General features: G+C 37.3%; 1 protein-coding gene across 2 annotated transcripts in view; it reads right to left on the reverse strand.

Annotated features, from left to right (window-relative positions):
• Positions 1–1742: 1742 nt before the first annotated feature.
• Positions 1743–22021, reverse strand: part of KCNMB2 (potassium calcium-activated channel subfamily M regulatory beta subunit 2) — a 110962-nt gene continuing 90683 nt past the window's right edge. For both annotated transcript variants that reach the window (XM_053458847.1, XM_053458846.1), the window contains 2 exons: positions 18538–18733; positions 1743–2521 (listed from right to left, as the gene is read on the reverse strand). In XM_053458847.1, coding sequence (XP_053314822.1) covers positions 2237–2521; positions 18538–18733 — 481 coding nt within the window. In that variant the 3' untranslated portion in view covers positions 1743–2236. The remainder of the gene's footprint in view (positions 2522–18537; positions 18734–22021) is intronic.

The following is a 22021-nucleotide window of genomic DNA, read 5'->3' on the forward strand; positions in this document are numbered from 1 at the left end:
AGATTTCTATTTGTTTCCCAGTTGAAATACAGTTTACACATTTGCGAAATAAATATTCTTGCTAACATTATTTTTTTGTGGTGCCTTTTCATTTTAAAGTGTGTGTGTGTGTGGGGGGGGCATACAGGATCCTCCCTGGGTGCCAAAGTACACCCCTGATCACCCATCCCTTTCCTCTGTCATTAAAATGTGTAAATTAATCTGATATGTCCAAATAACATCCAAACAATATTCAGGGCAAAATAAGTCTGCAACATACAACTCAAATGTTACTACCCCTAACACAGAAATGGTTAAGTATGCATTTAAACTGCAACAGTCTTATATTTTTTACATTTAACAGTTTTTATTTTGACTTTTTTAGACCAAACCCTTATTGTTATGTTCCCTTATTTCTGGGAGAAATTATTTTAACTATTTTTTATTCATTTTCCTAACTTGCTTTGAAAATAATTGGGTAGAAAAATAAGATATATTTGTTTTTGTCTATAAATAGCTGTAAAAAAAAATCTGAAAGTAATACTAATAAGCATTCTTAACCAGCTGAATGTCTTGGGTGAGTAACAGCCTACACCTTTGGGCACTCAGAAAAAGGGTTAATGCATTGTTGAGTTAGTGGATCACTATAGGATTATGGCACATTGGAAAGGCCTGTATAAATGTAAAATCCCATAAACATTAGCTTCGTATGGAATTTAATGAAGGCAGTATATTATGTACACATAATATACATTACATACATAGTATTATATAAAGCATTGCAATGTGCAGTCTCTCATAGGAATAGGCATCTCCAAGTAATGTAGGAATATATTCCTTAAGCCATTGTTCCTTTTTATTGACAGTGCAGATGTAGAAGCAATAAAATGCCTTACAGACCTAATTCCAATAGTTGTTGCATCTCATGGAATACAAGAATAGATCATTATCATAGATGATTGGAATGTGAGAATTAAACTACCCATTTAACATTAAAGGTATAATACAAATCAAAGTGCTTTTTCGGGTTGTTTGGAAATGCGACCCTTCAAACCGAGTCTTTTGGAAGCCCTGTAAATCAATGAAAAAAAAAATATAGGAACATTTTATTTTGTTTTCCAGCAACTTTAAGGTATGCAAAATGAACACCCTACTATAGGAAAAGTATAGCTAAAATGCAGGTTTATCACCTAAAAACATGCACGTTGTGCGGGTTTCAGAATTCAGTATATTTCATTTAGCCAAAGTGTATAAAAGTTTCGGAAAAAGTTCCTATATCTGGAAATCCCACACAATGACTAGATGTGTTTGCATAAAGCATACAGCTGTTTAAAATATTAGACTCTTCAAAGTTTAAAGTAAGATTATAATAACTGTCTAAAGCAGCTTATAAATTGTCATTAACGCATTATTCAGCAGCCAATTGTTTTTCATTTTATAGTCTTATAGTCTTTATTCTATGTCATGCTTTGCCTAAATATACCCCAGTACTCTATGGATTTATGAGGTTCAAGGTTGGATTGTGCAATCTTGCATTTTGGGCCATGTATTGATGAAAGGTTACAGACTAATGTGCATTTGTGCAACTGCACATTTCCAAATGTTTAAGAAGTATGACCAAATGTATGTGGACACTCCATCTAATTATTGAGTTTAGGTGTTCCAGCCACAACAATTGTTAATGTGTATAAAATCAAGTACGTAGCCATCTCCATGTCATTGAAAAGTAATTCTGGTGCAAAGTGGTATCACCATAGCAAACAATGGAGTGATCCAGCTAGCAAGGACATTCAATTGGTTGCTTTAGCAATAAAACCACATTTAAAACATTGAACAAGAATCACTTTTTATACATGGCCCCATGGTTTCTCCCAGGCTGCTAACAAAACAGTATATGCAACAAAAGTCAACTTTGGAAGTAATGCATTACATGTCATATTGGATGAACCTGGGATTTGGCTATACTTTTCCTATAAGCTTTTGCTGTTCTTCACGCCAACAGAAGGGAAAGTAAATAAGCCTTGTATTGGCTGTAAATTAAAGCATAAATAAAAATATACCAAAAAAATATCCACAGTTTCATTCTGCCTCATTGTGACATCATGTTTGCATATAGAACAGATTTTGCATTATTGCTCTACTTATAAGAATATATTAAGGAACTTATAAACAGACTGGCACATTACAAACTTAAGGTTCTTTGGTGAAGAATGAAAAAAAACAGTATTTAATTGTAAAGTAAATTCAGAACTTGATTTTATCTGTTGATCCTTTGGATTCTCTCGCATAGTAGCGAGAGATACTGTGTAAGCTTTACCATTGCAACAATGGCAATTCCTCCAACCATCATACATGTCGGCCAAAAAAGCGAGTGAAATAACACATTAGAACTGTAGAGTTTGGTCAAAATAACATTCTTTTGATTTCCTTCTGGGTCATAAAAACAAGAAAATCGTTGATGTTTTCGGAAATTTTCCATAATGATATTTACTATTGACATTGATTCTTCATAATTCTTCCCACACCTGGGTATATATGAACACTGTAAAGACAAAAAAATAAGGTTTATTTGGTTATTGAAAACATTTACTGATAAGATGGAGCGGGGGTGGGGGGGATTATTTGTTTCAGAAATACATACTATTCCCCTGTGAGGGCTGGATGTATTTTGACTGTAAAATGATTCATATGTGATAATTAGATTTAATACATAACTTGGCTTCTCTTTAAAACTAAAAGATTTCTAAAAAGTATCTTTTTTTTATGAGCGCTAGTGGTTGGTCACCCACAGAGACACTATCATGCACTTGTAAATAATAAATTAGCTTCATAAATTACAGTATGATGAAGCACACTTCAAACACTGTGTGTTAATAATTCTAGACCATTAGCTAGGAAACGCAGCTTTGAGCCCTGAATGTAAAGACGAGTACTAAGGACTATAATCGGTTCTCCTCGGAAAAAAATGCATGTCCAGGGTTGTTCATGGCACCTTCTGCTCCCTGCAGAGACATTAAGTTAAGGAATACAAAAAAACCTTTGTATTAACACTGGCCAAAATGAAAAGATGCCCTGGGTCCAAGATCACCTTAAGAGTCCAAAGCAGAAGTCACGTGGTTCCCCTCCCAGAGTGAATGATGTGGTGGTAGGCCTTGCAATAGCTTTAAGAGAAATCCTTGGACCCCTTGATATTTTGCTCAATCTGTGTCCCATGGCACAGAAAGTAGATTGGGCAATCTGTGGCGACAAATCACACGCTTTGTAATTTTTATTTATATTATATGTGATAAGGAGGCATGTTAAAATAGACAAATCCAGGAAAGCAGCCCAGTTGCTAGTGATAAGGTCTTGTGTGACTAACTGCTGATTAAAACATCATATGTTATAATTCATTTTCCGTACTTAAAAGCTAAATGTCTCGGGGAAACTTAGGAGCCTTTAATAAAAATTATCATCGTGAGGTCTGGGTTACCATTGAATGGGAGACAGGGCCTGCCTTAGAATGCCAAGGGACCTGCATTCATTCTACGCAGAGATTCTCTTTAAAACAAAAAGGGTCACCCTTACAGACACTTACTATATAGGTATTGTTGTGCAAAAAAAAAAACCCAAAAAGAGGAGAAGTATAGAAGGAAAGATTGGGACTCTTGCCTGTCACAGCCATCAAAAAATATTATGGAAGAATGCTAATTTTGTTCTTTTACTTTTTCTTAGTCATAGTTCCTATGAGACAAGTATGCAAGACTAAGGATGAAGAGACCTGACATTTTAGTGATGTGCTTTTTCTTACTCTTTTTTTGGGGGGGGGGTTCGGTGCCACTTTCTTAAATTGCTACCTTGCTGTACATGGCAATTAAAAGGATTGTATCTCTTTACATTAGTTTAAAATGTTATCTACCTAATATCGATAAAACAGTCACGTATTTTGCACAAAAAATGAAATTTAGCCATGAGAGTGTTTAAAAGATTAAATTCTAACTCATATCAAATTATTTTAAAGTTCTATTCATTCTGTGTTCCTAACGCTATATTTTTGTAGATCATCAGTATTCCTGAAAAATGTTGCATATGGGGAATGAAGGAAAGATATCACGTAATCAAGGGTGGACCAATTCAGATTCTCCTAACAGGGTTGGTCTGAACAGGGAGTTAAATGGGGTCACGTAAGGCGACTCTGAGACAGTATTGTGGATGACGTGAAGAAGGACATTGTGCAAGGTGACCCCTTGACTTGACAGGTAAGAGGTAGACCAGAGAAAGTTACAATAATCGGGGCAGGAGATAATGAGGGCATGTACAAGAGCCTTAGCGGCAACTTGTGTTAAGACGCAACGGATGCCGGTAATGTTTTTAATATGGTGACGGCAGTTTTAAGAGACAGATCCAATCATAGTATACTTGCATTAGGCTGCAGTTACATGCAGGAACCCACAATGAGAGCCATAGTTGTATGCCTGCACTGCCCTCTCTATTGGCCACTGCTTGCCTGGACTAGCAATGACAGGGTGGTCCTAGCACATCCAGGCTGCCTTATGTCTTAAGTGCGGCAGACGGCTGGATATACATGGCCACATACTATGTTTTTATACACATATAGTGTACATCTGGCAAATCGGGTTAGTATTATGTGCTGTCAGCCAGCAGCCCACCACGCATTTGCCCAGTGTGCCAGATGGCCAGTCTGGGCCTGCTGCTTGCTGACCGCTGTGGGAGACTCACAAAAAGGCTAACATTATTTTGTTGAGCATGCCATTTAAATGGTGGCCATATATTCTAATATTACTTAACAAGCAGTTTAGTTTGCAGCCTCCTCATGTATATGTATTTTTTTGTAATTTTTTGTGCATCTTTTTTCTGAGCTGTTACCGGGGAGCAGGAACATCATTGTAGAAACATGAATAGAATGAGGAAATTTCTGCATTCATAAGAGTTACATAAGATTATCCTAAGTACAAGGGCACAATCAGGTATCAGGTTCTTTTTCTGTCTAGGCTAAATAGAACGCACCATTAAAGTTCACGTTTCTAAACATTTAAAAAATATATTCATTGTCCATATAATATTCTGCTAATCTGTGTGGCAACATGCTACAAACCACAATGCCTTTTAATTCCTTTTTACAAATCCATACACCTGTTGGGTATTTGGCAAAACAACTTAACATCCGGTACTTTCAGATGAGGATTTCTTATACTAAATGACCAATGGCTACATCAAACCCATTATACAGCACTAATATCTTAAAGCACTTCATCGCATTAAGGCAATTACCATGTTTGAAGGCTTCCAATGCATATGGGAGAATGGAAGATTACAGATGTTCAATTTGCATATGTTTGTCATAGGAAAAAAAAATATCTGCTATGTTTTGGGAACGATAAAGCCCATCACGGTTCCTTATACATATTCTGTCTATTTCATTACCTTAAATCGCCATCAGCAAAAAAAGTGAAATTTATGACAAGTAAGAAAAGGTCAGCATGACCTTTGATGAACACTCTCTGTGGATATGCGGTGGGGACCAAGCAGGGATTGTTAATACGTAGGTTAGCGCATTAGAGACAAACTGCTTGACTTTGGAGGTGACTCCTCTTTTATCCATGCGTACAGATTCAATTTTTCCACTCTCCAAAAAAAATTCTAATGACAATAACTACATAGCTTTATCTTCTGTTTACAGGTTGTCTTAGCTTAGCAGTAGAGTTTACATCTACAGCAGTAAGGTAACACTCAGCACTTCCTAAACATATTTGGTTGTCCTAGGTGTCTCATACAAGATTTGCACATGACAATGTTAAATGTTTCAGACAAGGGTTAAGATATAATTTTACTCGCGCATTGTGTATCTCTAAAGTGAAAGAACTCTAAAATAATTGTAGTGGAGGAAGGTGACATTGGTAGGCAGCAGGGGAGGGCTGAAGGATTAGACATGGGAAAGGATTAGTAAACCAACTGAGGATGAAGGAAATATGGAAAGTGCTATATAAGATACATAACTAAAGTCTCCCTCTTTAGGAGACACCATGCCCATGTCCTTATTTCTATTGTCCTTCTTACTTCCTCTGATTTCCCTCTTGTGTCAGAGCTCAGAATATTTGCTGGGTATGTTTCAAAGTGTTCTAGAACCCTAAACTCTTAAACGTATGTGATGTGAGACATACATGACACATATGGATTCCTTATCCCCCTACAAATTTATCATCATAACAGTTTATGGAGCACCTGGTATCTGCGCTCATACAGTCTGCTAAAACAAAACTGGTATTACCGGTATAAGGACAAATACATCTCTGTTATCTGAATGTGTGAAGTCAGCCATGTGATACGAGTACATTTTATGAACAGCACAGTCTCAGTATTTGCATGTTGCACTTACAAAAACAGGTTTAGATTTTTTGCGTTATTAGCAACTTCTTTCTACAGTATTTCATCCATGTGCTGAACAAATTAAAACATGAACACTTCAGTAAGTGTTTTGAATAAGCAGCAATTCTCAGCGTTGCAAACCTTATAGGCAAGCACTGCCTGCATTGCCAGAAGCAAAAGCAAAGGTTGAAGGACAGCGATTATTGACATATGTCTATGAATATTGTACTGACTATGTTACTGATGTCGCTATTGTGCAGCATGATTGTATATGCTTCTACTGTGGCTATATGTAGCCCACAGGAAAAAGTTATCTAGAAATTAACACTTTAATTGTATAAACAAAGAACAAAAAACATGCCTTAATGTTTAATATTCAGCATGCCAAATGCCTTTGAGGAAGACAGAATAATTGGAAATTTGAATTATTATTCTTGCACCAAGCATAACTAGGGATACAGTGAAGCCTGCAATCTAATGAATTTGAGTCTAGAAAATCAAAAATGTATATTGCCAAATTGGTCACAGAATATTGTTCCAAAAATATTGAAAACTCTTATAGGACTAACTTTCTTAAAAAAAAAAATAAGATGAGGAATCACATAAGCTTTCAAGACCCCAGAGGTCACTCAGCATTTATTTGACTCTACATTTTACTCAATAAAAAAACTGGCCCTTTGTCAGATCAGATACTAGCCTAGAAAACAAGGAACAACCAAACACTTTATTTTATTAGGAGATGACACCTTCATTTGAGTTTTCAAATATAGTATACGAAATATGAAACTATCTGTGCACATATTTAATCTTGCGCCTCCATTCTAAAACGTAAGCCGTATTACAAACACATATAAACGAGCAACGGCAGCAAATAATCCTCTAATACATAATGTGTAGAGTCAGAGAAGCTACCGTCATTAGAGTTTTCAGTGCCTCGTTAAGTATATAGCCAGGCTCTTATTAAAATGTATGCCGCATATTTTTTTTAACATATTCTTGTACTCTAGGAGAGACGACTCCGTTTATAAAGCTACATTTTCTTACAGTTATGGCACTCAAATTATGGCTGACATTTAAAGTTTTTCGCAAGTCAGCTCCACAAGTACTTCTGTGTTCTATCTGAAATAAAAGATCAGGACAGAGAGGGCATGGGGCAGAATGTCAAGCCGCTTGCCCACATGAGCCTCTGTCATGAACGCTCCATCTCTATGGAAATAGATTCTCCCGATAGCAAAGCTTCAGCACAAATATTATGTCAGTTTGCTTTTCTACAGCAGTTATTTTCTCCATGGGAAATGGTTGATCATTCAAATTCAGTTTTTCTTCCCAAACTAATGTTTTTGGTTGAAACATAAAAACAAAGTGAGGAGAAACCTAGATCCTTTCTGTACACAGAGTGCTATATCCAAATAAAGCTTAACAGAACCTGTGCCTGTCTTCTTCTTCTTCTTATAATTATTATTATTATTTTATATATATATATATATATATTTTTTACAATATAGATTTCCAGTAACAGTAGTAGAACCCAGTGGCAATGGGCAATGAGTTCGAAATCTAGTATCCACACCCTATTTCCCACAATATTGCAGAAATGTAGAATGGCATACAAATGGCACACAATTGAATTCTAGTTGGACTTTTGAACGATAGCTACAAAAAAACGTGATCACCCACCAAAAAATGCAGAACTAAGAATAACCTTATGAAATTACCCGTCTACTATAAATTGTAATAATAAAAAATACAAAACATCCAATAGCCTGACTATAGACATCTATTTTTGGACATTTTGAAAAGTACTACTATTTTATTGACAAATAACTTTTGTTTCTGTGGCATCAATCAATTTATCTGCAAATGCACATAATGCAACTAACATTTTTATAAAGTTTATCATATAATGTGAATTTTTTACCTACAATTTATATGTACTCGAATGAAAATCAATATCAAAACGAAAATGAATATTAATCAGCATTTCAGATTAGACAGCCAAACTGGATACGAGCGGCCCTTATTTGTACTTGGATAAAAATAAATATCCAAACGAAAATTAATATTAATCAGCATTTCTGATTAGACAGCCAAACTGGATATGATCCGGGCATATTAGGTTCTTCATCTTTAACCATTCTTCATTCCCGGAAAATCACTGGATTTGACCCTGAGTCTATGGATGAAGCCCCCTCTAGGACAGTTTCTTCTTCTTCTTCTTCTTTTAATAGGACTGCAGTATACATACATTTTAATTGAGAACCCATGAGAAATAGGGTCAATTATGCCATACTGACTTATGAAACTATATAGAATAAGTTGCAAAAGTTAACCTTTTCCATTTACCTTATTTTGGCAGACATCCTCTTTTTTTGTTCATGTGCAAAAAACTATTCTGGCGTTCTTGTGTCTACAATTAAACCATACTTTGCTCTGGATATAGCCTAAAAGTGTTGCAAATAACACTGTGGTGTTTATTCACTAAATAGAAGTTTACATTAGAGTTGACTTTAGTTCCTTTCCTTCGCAATGCATTATAAAAAGTCAACGCCAGTAAGCTTCTGCTGTAAAAAACATAACAAAAAAACGAAAACTTAGATGGCCTTGTATAATGTCTCCTTACACATTATGCATGATACAGAACCAGCTCAGGCCTTTATGTAGGGCTAAGTTGCTAGTGCTGGACCTTCATAATCAATAGCGAAGTGAGAGAGTTGAAACCGCAACTCTCCTGCTGACTCTTCCTTTAGCGAATAGTCCCCTATAGTGCAGTGAAATGACTACAAACATTTAACACGTCTACTAAAATGTGAGCTTTTAGATTTTGCACAGTAACCACTGGTAGTAGTTGCCACAGTAACGTTCTGACATTTTCTGGGAAGCCTGTTACGGATACATTTTAAATTGATGTTCAATCCAGTGCTGCCACCGCTAATGGTTAGACATGATGGAAGTAGCTGCGTTTCTGACCCAGATAGTGGCTGCAAAGCCAATCATCTTTAGTCGATTGTGTTTGTGGAAGCTCAGTCACACAGCTGTGATTGTTTAAACTAATGGCAGCATTGTGTGTTAGCGCCACGGCCGTGGAGAGTCTGCAGCTCAATTTCATTGTGTTAAATCAAGTGCTATATGCTTTAGGAGAAAATATATGTCTTTCAAAGCACATTATGTTTCTGAAAATGCAGTATAAAAACAAAACACTAAATAAAGTGTGCCCATCCTCCTCCACAGCAGGACTCACAAAACACAGTCATGAACAGGAGACCAATATGCCAAAATATGTGTAACGTGGTCTTTGCTTAATATTTTTCTTAGCGGTTTCTTTAGGACAGGGGTAGGCAACCTTCGGCTCTCCAGATGTTGTGAACTACATTTCCCTTGATGCTTTGCCAGCATTATGACTGCAAGGGCATTATGGGAGATGTAGTCCACAACATCAGCAGCGCCGAAGATTGCCTACCCCTGCTCTAGGATGACTACATCAGTTAAAGGGACATTCTAGTGTTCCAAGCAGCATTAAAACATAGAATGGATAATAAAGTACTTTGCAAGTACTTTGATATGTGTTCTCTAATCCTGTTGAAAGAGTAAAATTAAATGAAAGTACTTATCTCTAGGAGAAGCTGCAGCGCAACACCTCCGTTGGGATCTCATATCCACACCACTGTCTGGCTGCTTAGAATTCTGACGAAATTGATGGGGGCTTTTTCTGCGGATGTGCACAAGGGGTCTCGTCAGACAAACCAACAATGGACCTGACTGGCCGTGAGTATAGCATGACGGCTCAGACAGCAGGAGATCTGTTCAGCCAAACACATTTCTGATGAGTCAAGGAGCTAGGGGATGGTGAAAGAGGCAAATGTATATAGGAGATTCTACAGAATCCCCCCATGCACTTGCAAGAGGGACAACACAAAGATATAAAGGTACAACTCTACAGATATCGGAGTGCATTAAATTGCTTATGATGGCAAGTGGACTAGTTCAGGATACTACCAATAATGTATTGACATATAGTCATGTTAGCAGAAATGCCTGGGCTGGAGTGATTCTTTCCAGCTGAGCCATAACAAAAGAGTTAATATTTTCAAAGCCATTGTATTCCTCTCATTTTAAAACCTAGCAGGGGATAGTCAAGGGTTAGGGTGCAATACAATAAAAAAAAGCCCTGCTGTGCTGACCATCTCACCTATAACATTAACCAAAATGGGTCTGGAGACTTGTCTCTTCAATGTCTTGCTCTTATTGCTAAGATTTGGAGACATGCAGCTGTGCTCGGTGAATCCAGACATCTCTGACAGCTCAGAACAAGAAAATAGCATTTTTTAAATCCTTAAGGCCAATCAACTCCACACAAACTACAAGTGGAGCAGTGATCTGTGAAAACAGTCCGCTGTTTACTGAACACCAACTCTCATCTACTATGTCCTTTCATGATATGCCAAAAATAGTTGACTTTTGCATCCAAACAAGCAAAAATAATTAATGTCAAATATCAACCTGTTATTAATACTTAAAAAAAATAGCAGATAGAAGACAAGAAATCATTTACATACATTTGTAAGTTGAGGAGTGTTTGGTTGGATGGATCTGAAAGATGTCCTATATTTTGTGTGAACAAAAGGAGTAACGGTTGGTTGTGTTGTGGCTGATTGAATCATTAAATTTGTCCTGCGCACTCGTATAACACCAGACCAAATGCTAAGAGGTAATGGACATGTAGTTACCTCATCCATACCCATTTTCCTAAGCCTTACCCATCTCACTACATAGATGGAGTGAGGAGCCAGTTGTGCGTCACAAGCTGAACAAGGGCCAAACCAGATCAATGTAAAAAAATTCCAATGAAAAGAAGCCTTTTAAGATGGCTTGGCTCTTGCTTGTACTTCTCCACTCAGTCAGGCTGAGCTAGGCATTGGGCTTGAGCCAGTGCTGGGCCACCAAGTTGTATTTACACAATTTACTTAAATTCAGTCCTGCTTCAGCTCCCCCAGTTGGCTTGATGCAGGGTCAATGGACTGGCTATATTGTCTGAGATAGTAGACTGTGAATACAACTAATAGTGTTGTAAACCAGTGGTCCTGAAAGTGAGGTAGACTTTAGGACACTTTAAGATGGCTTTAACTTTGATACAATCTAAAATAAATTGTATTTGTCTGGAAAGATATTTGTACACATAATATATTTTCTAAAATTGGACCAAGAATGAACAATTAACTAAAGCATTAGGCTTCATATTAAAATCAGGTTATTAATGCACAGGATATTCAATAACTTGTACTTATCTCTCCAATATCACATATATGTTGTTGCAGTTAAAAGTAGGGGTAATTCTAGGCCCTTTGTAATTTGTGCGTTAATGACCTAGAAGTGGGTATTAATGGTAACATTTCTATTTATACAAACAACACTGATACATGTAGGGTTATAAATTCAGCTAATGATGCATTTTTGCTGTGAAATGGTTTAATTAAATTGATAGAATGGAAGATGAGATTCAAAAATGATAAATGTAAGAATTCATTAGTAGTAGTAGTAAAAACACAAAGCTAATTATGAGCTAAATGTTGCTCATGAAGGTGAGGGTACGAGTTGACCGCATACTTAGCAACCATATGCAATGCTAAGTAGCAGCTGGTAAGGCTAGCTGTCACTAACCATACTGACCAACAACTTCTTAGACCCTGCTCCAATCACAAATGGGTTCTTTCACTTGCCTTTTTGCTTTAGTGTAATTTCTCCCTTGGGCACTTTTACCATGTGGTTTTGTCTTTATAAGATGTTTATACGAGTCATTACTACTTTGCCTGTTCAATGAGCTAATTATCTGAGGTTGAGAGAGCTTCCAGTGACTTTTGACTTTGTCTAGCGACTTGATTTCCCGACTCTGGCTTGTCCATGTCTAAGTCAAGGCTGCCACCCAAACCCAAGAGCTCAACCTGAGTGGGACGTTTCTGTGTATCAGTGAAGATCTGTACCTATACTTTTACATACTTCACTGATTATCCCGTCCTTGATCCCACACGTTTTACTAGCCAGGCATTAAAAAAGTATTGATGCAATAAAATGTTATTATGCCTCTATACAAAGCACTTATTTATTTAGGACTTATGTAGAATATTCAGTCCAATTTAGCAACCAATAACAAATGGCCATGGTTCCATTTTAAAGGGGATGTCTTATGTAAAGAAATATTTTTTTTTGGAGCACAAAATTCAGTGCTGCATATAGTAATGAAGGTTAGCTCTGGTAAAAACCCGGTTTTGTCTTATTTTGTTCTCATAACCTTTTATCTGCAGGCTGCCATTGGTGTCAATCACATCATAGTTTCGGTGACTTTCCGTGCTCAAGCACCACATCAACCTGACTCTTTAGCAATACTAACGAAGTCCATAACGCCACAGACATTCATCAGTCAGAGTGGCCGGCTGGTTGATTAAAACTGACCCACAAGTGTATACCACAGGCGGTATGATAATGACTCAGAGTATTTGTCTAGTAGACTGAGATAACAGAGCTGGAACACATATAAAAGGCCAATATGCAGCTGTCTAAAAAAGTCTGCCAAAACTCAAATTATTTAAAAAATAAAACAGTACAATTGTTTTTTTAAACTTTGGTTTAATATGATACAAGTAATAAAAAATATAGTTCCCTTTAAACAAAGTTGGTCCTTCAACAGGGCTGTAAACTACCTATGGAGATAGCAGATGTTGAATGATGTAACAGAGTACTGTTAAACTGATAATATACTTGATTAAATATGTATGTATGGTGATTTCTATATAAAATGATATGACCTTAGGTCAGGACCATAACACAATTTATATAACTTATTTTTATCTAATAAGACTGAACTTGTATTAAACTTGTAGTTAAACAAATAGGTATCTATGGGTCATAAAGTAACCTACAAATATTCAGTGAAGCACTACCCCACCCCACTTTCTTAAAAGAGTACATTGACTCATTTATAGTATGATTTCTATGTTAGATATTGCACACATATGATGCCATTGTATTAGTTATTAGTATAGTATTCTATCCAGTAAGTAGTAAAGTGCTTTAATGTGCAATAAAGTACCGATAGGAACGCATTGGGACAGGAGGAAAAAACAAACACAAAACTTAACGCGTTTCGCATCTTAGATGGAGCTTATTCATAAGTATTCTATCTTGGCAAATGACACCATGCTTTCTCTAACCAAAGCTATTTGGTCTTCAACTGCTGCACCTGTATACACATTGTGGCTTCTGCATGCACAAAACGCTGCCAGGTGTAGAGGATAAGGTTGACTACTTTCCTAATCGCAAAACGTGGACACACGGGGTTCCCTTGTTTCAAAGATCACAATATTATGAATCATAATCACAGATGCATGCAGAGTTGAAAAGCAAAGGCCACTAAACAAAGACTCAGAGGTACGGAAAAAAAGGCATATATAAAATTATATTATAAAAAAGACGTTATAGGACTGGCAAAGGTGCAGGGAAAGAGAAAAAAAAGTATAGCTGGATCCTGCTGAATCTTTCTATGCATTTATATGCAAGAAAAAATATTAAATGTTAGACTTAATGATCATATGCATTCATTTGCATACGATTGCTGGAGCGTAACTTTAAGAAGGAGTGCTTTCCCCTTTGGATTTTCCCATCTGAATCAACAGATATGGGTTAAACATTATGATAACTGTGGGTAACTACATAAGTATGTTATTTTAGGACATCTGCATGCCACATTTGCTCATATATATTGCTCATTGAGAAATCACATAATTGTGCAGAGATTATACAAATTATATACGCTATAAAGGGATACCATCATGTCAAATTATCTTTAATTCTATTCTGTACATCTACACGAATGTGGTCTTCACTGGGGGATCATGAGGAATGAGGGGAGGTTTGCATTTAATGCTCTTGCGCTAATCTTGATGGAGGTAGATGCAATGCCAGAGCTGACAAATATAAACCTGAAATAAAAAATGGAACTCAAAAACAAAACATATGTACAAAGTGATAGATGGTTTTCAGTATTGTATTAAATCAAGGTTTTATTTTAGATATGACAGGTCCTCTGTAATTAATATCTAAACTTAAATATTAACAAGGCCAGTTCTCACAAACTTTTACATCAGTCATCTGCCTTTATCAGTAATGGCGTGCTTTCATAAAGGTATACTCTAGACCACATTAAGGGGTTTGGGGCCCTGGAGCCAAAGTCAACACAAATTTAAAATAAAACAAAAAACCCACAACCATTTATTGTACATTTCTTTACATTCCTTCATAATGTTACATCCTGTTCACATTAAGTGTTGGCATTACATTATGCTCCATCTAATGGATGGACTGGCCACTGCAAATCATGTTTCACTGTGAAATAAGCACTGCATATGTCTAACCAATGAAGTGCCAATATTTTGTGTCATTGGACGGGCCTGTTGGCAAGTACCACATAACTTCTGGTCAGCTGGCTAAAAATCTAATATAGGGTACAACATAATATTACATATACCACAGAGCACAGGGTGGAAAAATAGGCCACTGCACTTTCTTGTGGTCTGGGGCTGCAGGACTGTGAGGCGCTTGTACCCTGCCGGTGACTGGGTACACAATTCTATGTAACATGGAGGGAAAGGAAAGGAAGGGCAGCGAAGAAAGGAGGAGGTTGAACAGTCAGTCAGAGGTCCTCTACTCCTTCCTGTCTGGATGCAGATGGACAGTGGGATCTCTCCGGGAGCCGGCTCTGCACTCGATTAATCAGGTAATATCCTGCTGTAGAGCCGGCTGCTCTCTGTATTAATGTCAGAGACTGTCAGACACTAACAGAGCTCACACACAGCACAGGTCATGACAGTAGAGGAGTAGCTCAGGCTACTGCAAATCAGTTTAAGTCTACTAGAGGATGGGAGCTCACAGACCCTAACTACTCAATTGCTTCATCTACCCCTTGGTTAATTTGGCCTTGGGTTAATTTGGTGGATTATAAAACATTTTATATACACAACTAAAACATTTACATTAAAAAAAACTACCGAGTACAGATTTATGTACTATTCTCTACCACGCTGCAAAATTGACCTTCTGCAGGTTGATCATTACCATACAGTAGTATTTTCTGGCCTTAGGCAATTAGCCCCTCTCCCACATAAGTCAGCCATGTTTTTGGCAATCAGGCTTTCTGTAGGACCACTACTGGATGGGCCAGTTAAAAGGGCCCCAATGGAGGAATGTGCTAAGTTTGCACAGTCTTCCATCGTTTTCTCTTGTCCAGTGCTGCTCATCTGCAAAGCAGTGGTATATTGCTTCATATAGACCTAGGGCAGTGGCAAAGATAAATACCCATACAAAAATAATTTGTAACTGTAGTCACATTGCCAATGCCGCGCAGGCTATGCACATATAGGAAGAGATTACATTCCATAATTATGCTAAAGCTATAAAGGTACAAAATACATACCCCCAGAAGTGTATACCAGCATGCTATCCAGCTGGCCGCCTGCTCCATGGACCCCACTGCTTCTTAAAAGCAGTGACGTGATTTTTACTTCAATTTACTCTTACAGAAACCGCTTCTCAGACAGGAGGAGGTAAGAGAAGGCTGCCCATCAGACAGAAAAAATATGGAATAAAGAAGCAGAGGCTCAGCACTTTAACGGTGAGGTGAGTTTATTTCACACAGGCACTTCATAAATGAGTGCCGTATTCTCACCTTTCTTTTTTGTGTATCAGACAGAAAAGCGATCTGAGCAATTGCTTTGCTCGATATGCTATATATCGTTCGTCACCCCAGTTAACTTTGGAAAGTGAGTACCAAGCTATTCACTTGAAAATATTTATTTTTGTTTTATATAATTATCAAGAAAATTAACAAAGTGCTCCTATTTAAAAATGTTGCTTCTAACCAGTCCATATAAAAGCATTGCTTCATTTTTAAAGCATTCCAATCTCTTTGTCTTAGCAACTGCAACCTGGCTTCGCATATCGTTTGGAGTCAACTAGTACCATCAAATCTATCTATATTTTTTGTGTATTTTATTATCAGAACCACTTATTGATGTTCCCCTCAACCTCAAGGGTCACACATTCATATTACATAATAATGAAAAAGTCTAAATCTCAACTTGTAAACCAGATTTGGACAAGGTACATACAGTATTAACTGCAGCTTACATTAGGTTAACAGGGCACATTCTAGAGTGAACATTTTGATTTCTGTTTCTAACACAAAGGGAGAATTGATGATTCCTATAAGATCACACTCTGGTGACTTTCAAATTACATATTCCCTTAAGAATTAGCAACATGTCATAACTCAACATCAGCCTTATAATTCTAAATACAATTTATTAATGCTCACAATATACAACAGTTTGATAAATGAACACGTAAATTAAGTTTCAGGCTATGTGCTATTAAATAGTATTTGTTGGGTGTGTGTTGATTCCATATTGCTTATTTCAGCAGCACCTCAAAATCTGAATTTATATGCTTTTTGTGTGATTATATAAAGACAGTTAGGTTACTGAGTAATAATTAAATGCCGTCATCTTGTTTTCACAACCTTCATGGTCCCTGCCCTCCATTTTTAGGCTAGTCATCTCTGACTTATATCTGCCTTCCTGGCATTGCATATTATATCATCATATTTCATCATATCCAGAAGTACAGAAGTGGTGCCATATCTGCTACATATTTGGAAACTTATACACGCTGAAAGGTTGCATCCCAGTCATTGGATTATTCGAAAAACATAAATAATTCTACTTTTGAAAGAGAAATTGTTTGCACCGCTCTCCATGGTGCTGAATCCAGGTTCCCGTTGTAGGTACACCACTTCCTTTTCCAGTCTGCTTTTAATAATTTTTTTTTCAGCTAATTCATTTTGTGCTACATGATTTAGCTTAAACGTAAAGGTGGGACAATCCAGAATTATATCATATTTAGCATACTAACTTAATTATAGTCATAAGAAACAAGTGGAATAAGACCTCATATTGGAAATGATCTGACGGAGGAGCCTTAACAGATTTTATCATGTTTAAAGAACTTAAAAAGGAACTGTTGCATTTATTAAAACGACATAGAGCTTTTGGTTTTTGTTTGACAGTTAGTTTACTTGTTCTAGAGATATTTAGTTTCAATGGTCACAGCATGTAGGCTGAAATGGTTGCAAGAGTGGCAGCTCCAGCATTGTCTAATCAATTTACTTTCTCGTCCCTTCTCCTTATCCACCGTTAACAATAGGGATAAAACAATGGGAGGAAAAATTTAGAAAATGATACCTTTCCCTGTAGTTACGATGCTTTTTTAAATACATATATAAAGATATTGCTTTTTTTAATTTAGAAATTGTTTAATTGACTTTATTAAATGGGTCAGCTACTAATAAATACAGTGGCAAAAAGTAGTGATTGATGAAAATCTTTCAAAGCATATGGACACATATAAAACAGAAAGAATGGAATAATGTGTAGTTTATTTCATCTTATATTAAAAAAGCATTAAAAGACAGCTCTGTATATTGAATCAAGGAAATTTGAACATACATAAAAGACAACCCCAATGGCAAGAGAGCCCACTTTGAGTCCAAGTTGAGAATGGTGGCATCTTTTAATGATTTCCAGTGGCTGTTGTTACTGTTAATATACAGATAATACCTGATAATCTTATTTAGCATAGCTGGTGCAGTTCTTATCTAAGGAAGAATTATCCCTTGTATACCATATGCCACACTATAAATATTGTTCTACCTTTTCTCTTTTGGTTTTCTTTCTGCATGTTGTGCTGCTGTACGGCAGATTATACTTGTGTGCACTATAATTTCTTTTCATTTGGTATATTTATTGCATATAACTTTTGAAAAAAAAATCAATCAATCTTCTTTTAGTACTGGGAAACAGCCACATACATAAAATGTTTGATCTAGAGTCAACCATAGGCAATGGCACATACCTGGCTCTATCTGAAGTTATTTAAGCTGTAGTTATATCCTAAGGCTTCCCTATTTATTGCAGGTTACATCAAAGTTCACTCATTAATGACATTTTAAAGTTAGACACTCTTGTGTCTTATGTTTTTTTTTCAAACATAGTCTTAGACATGGCTTACTTTTTGTTTCTCCTAAATTGTAACCTAAGATCAGCTATCAATGACGATGTCTGGCTTTGAATTAATAAATGTATACTTTACCTCTGAATTTACTTTCAGTGTCTCCTCTGTGTGGTACAGTAGAACCTTCTGTCCTACATTTGTTAAGTTTACGTAGACTTGTAGACAGGGATACTGGGAGATTTTCCAGCAGTCTGGACCACAGCTAAACGAGCAGTTGAATGTTTCTGTTATCGATGCGTTTATTAATGTGCACTGAGCTTCTTCTGTCCATACACTGGGGAAACAAGAAAGTTTGCAAGCTCAATTATAACATTGTTATTGTTAAACACATTGTTAACAAAAAAGACCCCCCCCACCAAAGATGCTGAATCTTTGATTTCTATGAGCTTTTCATACCTTATATACTGCATCAAATGTGTAAGCTATGGAAAAATGGAGCGAAAGTACTGTTTGGCGTAAAGACCAGCATTTTTATTCAACTCCCCCACTCGACAATCAGTAAGTGGGAAGCCATCCTTTAATGGCCCAGACAGAGGCCACTTCAATACTTGACAATTGCCTTTGACATTAATCATCCCCTGGACTCATTCCTTGCCGTATGCCACCAGTAAAATCAGTACTGTGGGCCCATGTCAGGATCTTATCTCTAGCTGCTCGTTCATCTTTGTCTTCTAGGTGACATCATCTGGATCTGTCTCCTGTCCTTCTACACGCTTGATGTTTCCCTAGGTATGTCTCTGTGAATAGTGTCCCAAGTACAAAGTCTGCATCCCTCCTCACGGATATAGGTTGCATACCCCTTATAGACAAAGCTACAAACGACCATCCATATGATTTAAGCATATCTAATTTTTTATTTCATTCAGTTTTGAAGACACAGTAATTCAATAGAAGAATCGATTTCAGCACCTGCTCCTAAGCGACTTAGGACAACGTTAGCAGTAAACTTATATTAAAGTCCAGACAAGGAAAAGAAGAAATGTCGGTGCGCTAAGCTAGTCACAGGCTCAAATAATACAAATGTATAATACGAGGCCTACCAAACAGGTGTAAGCATGCTCCAAAAAAAGTGTATTGGCTGTACAATGTATACAAAAAACAAAAACTGTCCCCCCATTGTTACTTGTGTGACGAGCAAAATACAGGCAATGCAGGACATACCTTAAAACATATATAGATTGAAATCTTTAAAATAATGGACTCCAGAGTACACATTGCTCTAATGCTTAAAGCAAATAGTACTTTAGCCTTTGGGTAATCTGAGGTTATTTAACATTCTAAATACTTTGACTACAGAGTATTGTGCATGCTGAGAATGGTGTCCTTTTTAATGGATCAGGGACAGAATGGCCAGACTTTCAATGAAATGTGAATTAATGTTATAACTAGATAGGGAAAGTCAGAAGCTTAAATGTACCTCAGGTTAAGCAGTGAACACACAGTGACTGCTATATCTTATGTCGAAGGCCATTTACCCTGCATACAAATGGTATTGTTCTGTGAGTTAGCTGTAAGCAAAATAAAAACCTAATAAAGTGCTCAAACTTGCCACCCGAATCAACAGTTAAATTTGATTAATCTGCCTAAATGAAGCACTAATAAGATTGAAGTGATCTCAAAACATGGCCTGAACGAGAGAGCGGCAATAATAATGAATGTTGTGCTGTTACTGACAGAACTTTACAAGGCCTTAAAGTTTCTTTGCGAAATTAATCAAAAAGTATGGTGGCTTGCTGTCTGGTGTTAGTAATTACTTCAATTTACATGGCGGATTGGGTGATAACTGCTATTAGTCAAGTCTTTGCCCACTCGCAAGAAATGGATGGATTAAATATCTGCTGACTGGGTGGGGGTGGGGTAGTCAATGACTTAACTATTGCAATACCATCTGATGCTAAAACGCACAGCATCTGGGAAAGCTCCTGAGTTTTGCTGCATTTATGATTCATAACTGCTCAAGGACAAAAAGTCATTAACGTTTAATTGACATTCTCGCAAAATGTATTGTATTACAATGAAAAAAATGTCATCTCACTTTACCTCAGGCTTCTCGCGAGCCACCAGCGTGCCACAAGCTACTTGCAAGAAACGAGTGTTCAATCTCATGTTAACTTCTTTATCAGATCTCCAAGCAAGCTTACTAATTTATGTCCTGTTTTATTATGCATTTTCCTGTCTACATACCAAATATATATTTCTTGCCATTTTGTTTCTTTGTCACCTAATATGCATACATGGGAACTTTCTAAATGAACTGGCCCAGAGACTCTTGAAATATTACCCTCTTGAAATAATAACCCTTTAATAGAGACTATTGAAATATTAACCCTTCAATAGCCTGTGAAGACTCTGTGTGGTGACTCGCAAAATGTGTTACCCAAATGGCTCTAATACTGGCCCTCATGGAAACTCTGACTTCATTATTTAAAGAAAACACTTAATTGAGTCATCTGCATGCAAGTAGGGATATCAATCATCACATACTAGAAGCAAAAAGCAACAGTTGGGAGTCTTATATATGATCACATCAGTGTAGAAAGGAGTCTGTTTCCATGCAGTTTCCATTTTTCTTTAACGTCTAGGCAGTGGCGTCGGCAGGGGGGGCCATGGCCCCCCCTACATCATGCTGTGCCCCCCGGTGTGCACCCCAATTGAAACGCCGTCTTTTTTTTTTTTTAATAGATTCGGAGGAGAGAGAGAGGCACCGAGCTGTCGCTGAGGAATAAGTTCTGAGCGACTGTTCGGCGCCTCTCACTCTTCTCCGCGACTGCGAGGCCTCTGCCTTGGTCACAGTGCCGGCATTTCAAGCCAAGCGCCGGTATATGATGTCATATCCGGCGCTCAGCAATGAAGCCGCGCACACTGGGGCAGAACCAGGAAGACAGAGACCTCGCGATCCCGCCGCTGGACTTCTACAAGCCCAAGGTAAGTGAACTTAAAAGGGGGGGGGTAGAAAGTTAGGTGGGGGTTAGAGAGTGAAAAGAGGTAGATAGGAAGTGAGAAGAGGTAGATAGGGATTGATTGGGAGGGAGAGAGGGGGTAGATAGGATAAACTGGGAGGGAGAGGGGGTCGTTAGGATAGATTGGGAGGGAGAGGGGGTAGTTAGGATAGATTGGGAGGGAGAGGGGATAGATAAGATAGATTGGGAGGGAGAGGGGGTAGATAGGATAGATTGGGAGGGAGAGGGGATAGATTGGGGGAGAGGGGATAGATAGGATAGATAGGGAGGGAGATGGAGATATTAACATATATTGGCAGCAGGGGCTAATATTAATATTTATTGGCAGCAGGGTCTAGTATTTATATTCATATTGGCAGCAGGGTCTAGTATTTATATATATATATCGGCAGCAGGGGCTAATATTAATATATATTGGCTGCAGGGGCTAATTTTATATATATTGGCTGCAGGGACTAATAATATATATTGGCAGTAGGGGCTAATATTAATATATACTGGTAGCAGGGTCAAATATTAATATATATCGGCAGCAGGGTATAATTTTTATGTATATCGGCAGCAGGGTATAATATAAGTATATATCCGCAGCAGGGGCTAAT

The sequence above is a fragment of the Spea bombifrons genome, chromosome 3 (assembly GCF_027358695.1).
Source record: "Spea bombifrons isolate aSpeBom1 chromosome 3, aSpeBom1.2.pri, whole genome shotgun sequence".
NCBI classification, from domain to species: domain Eukaryota; kingdom Metazoa; phylum Chordata; class Amphibia; order Anura; family Pelobatidae; genus Spea; species Spea bombifrons.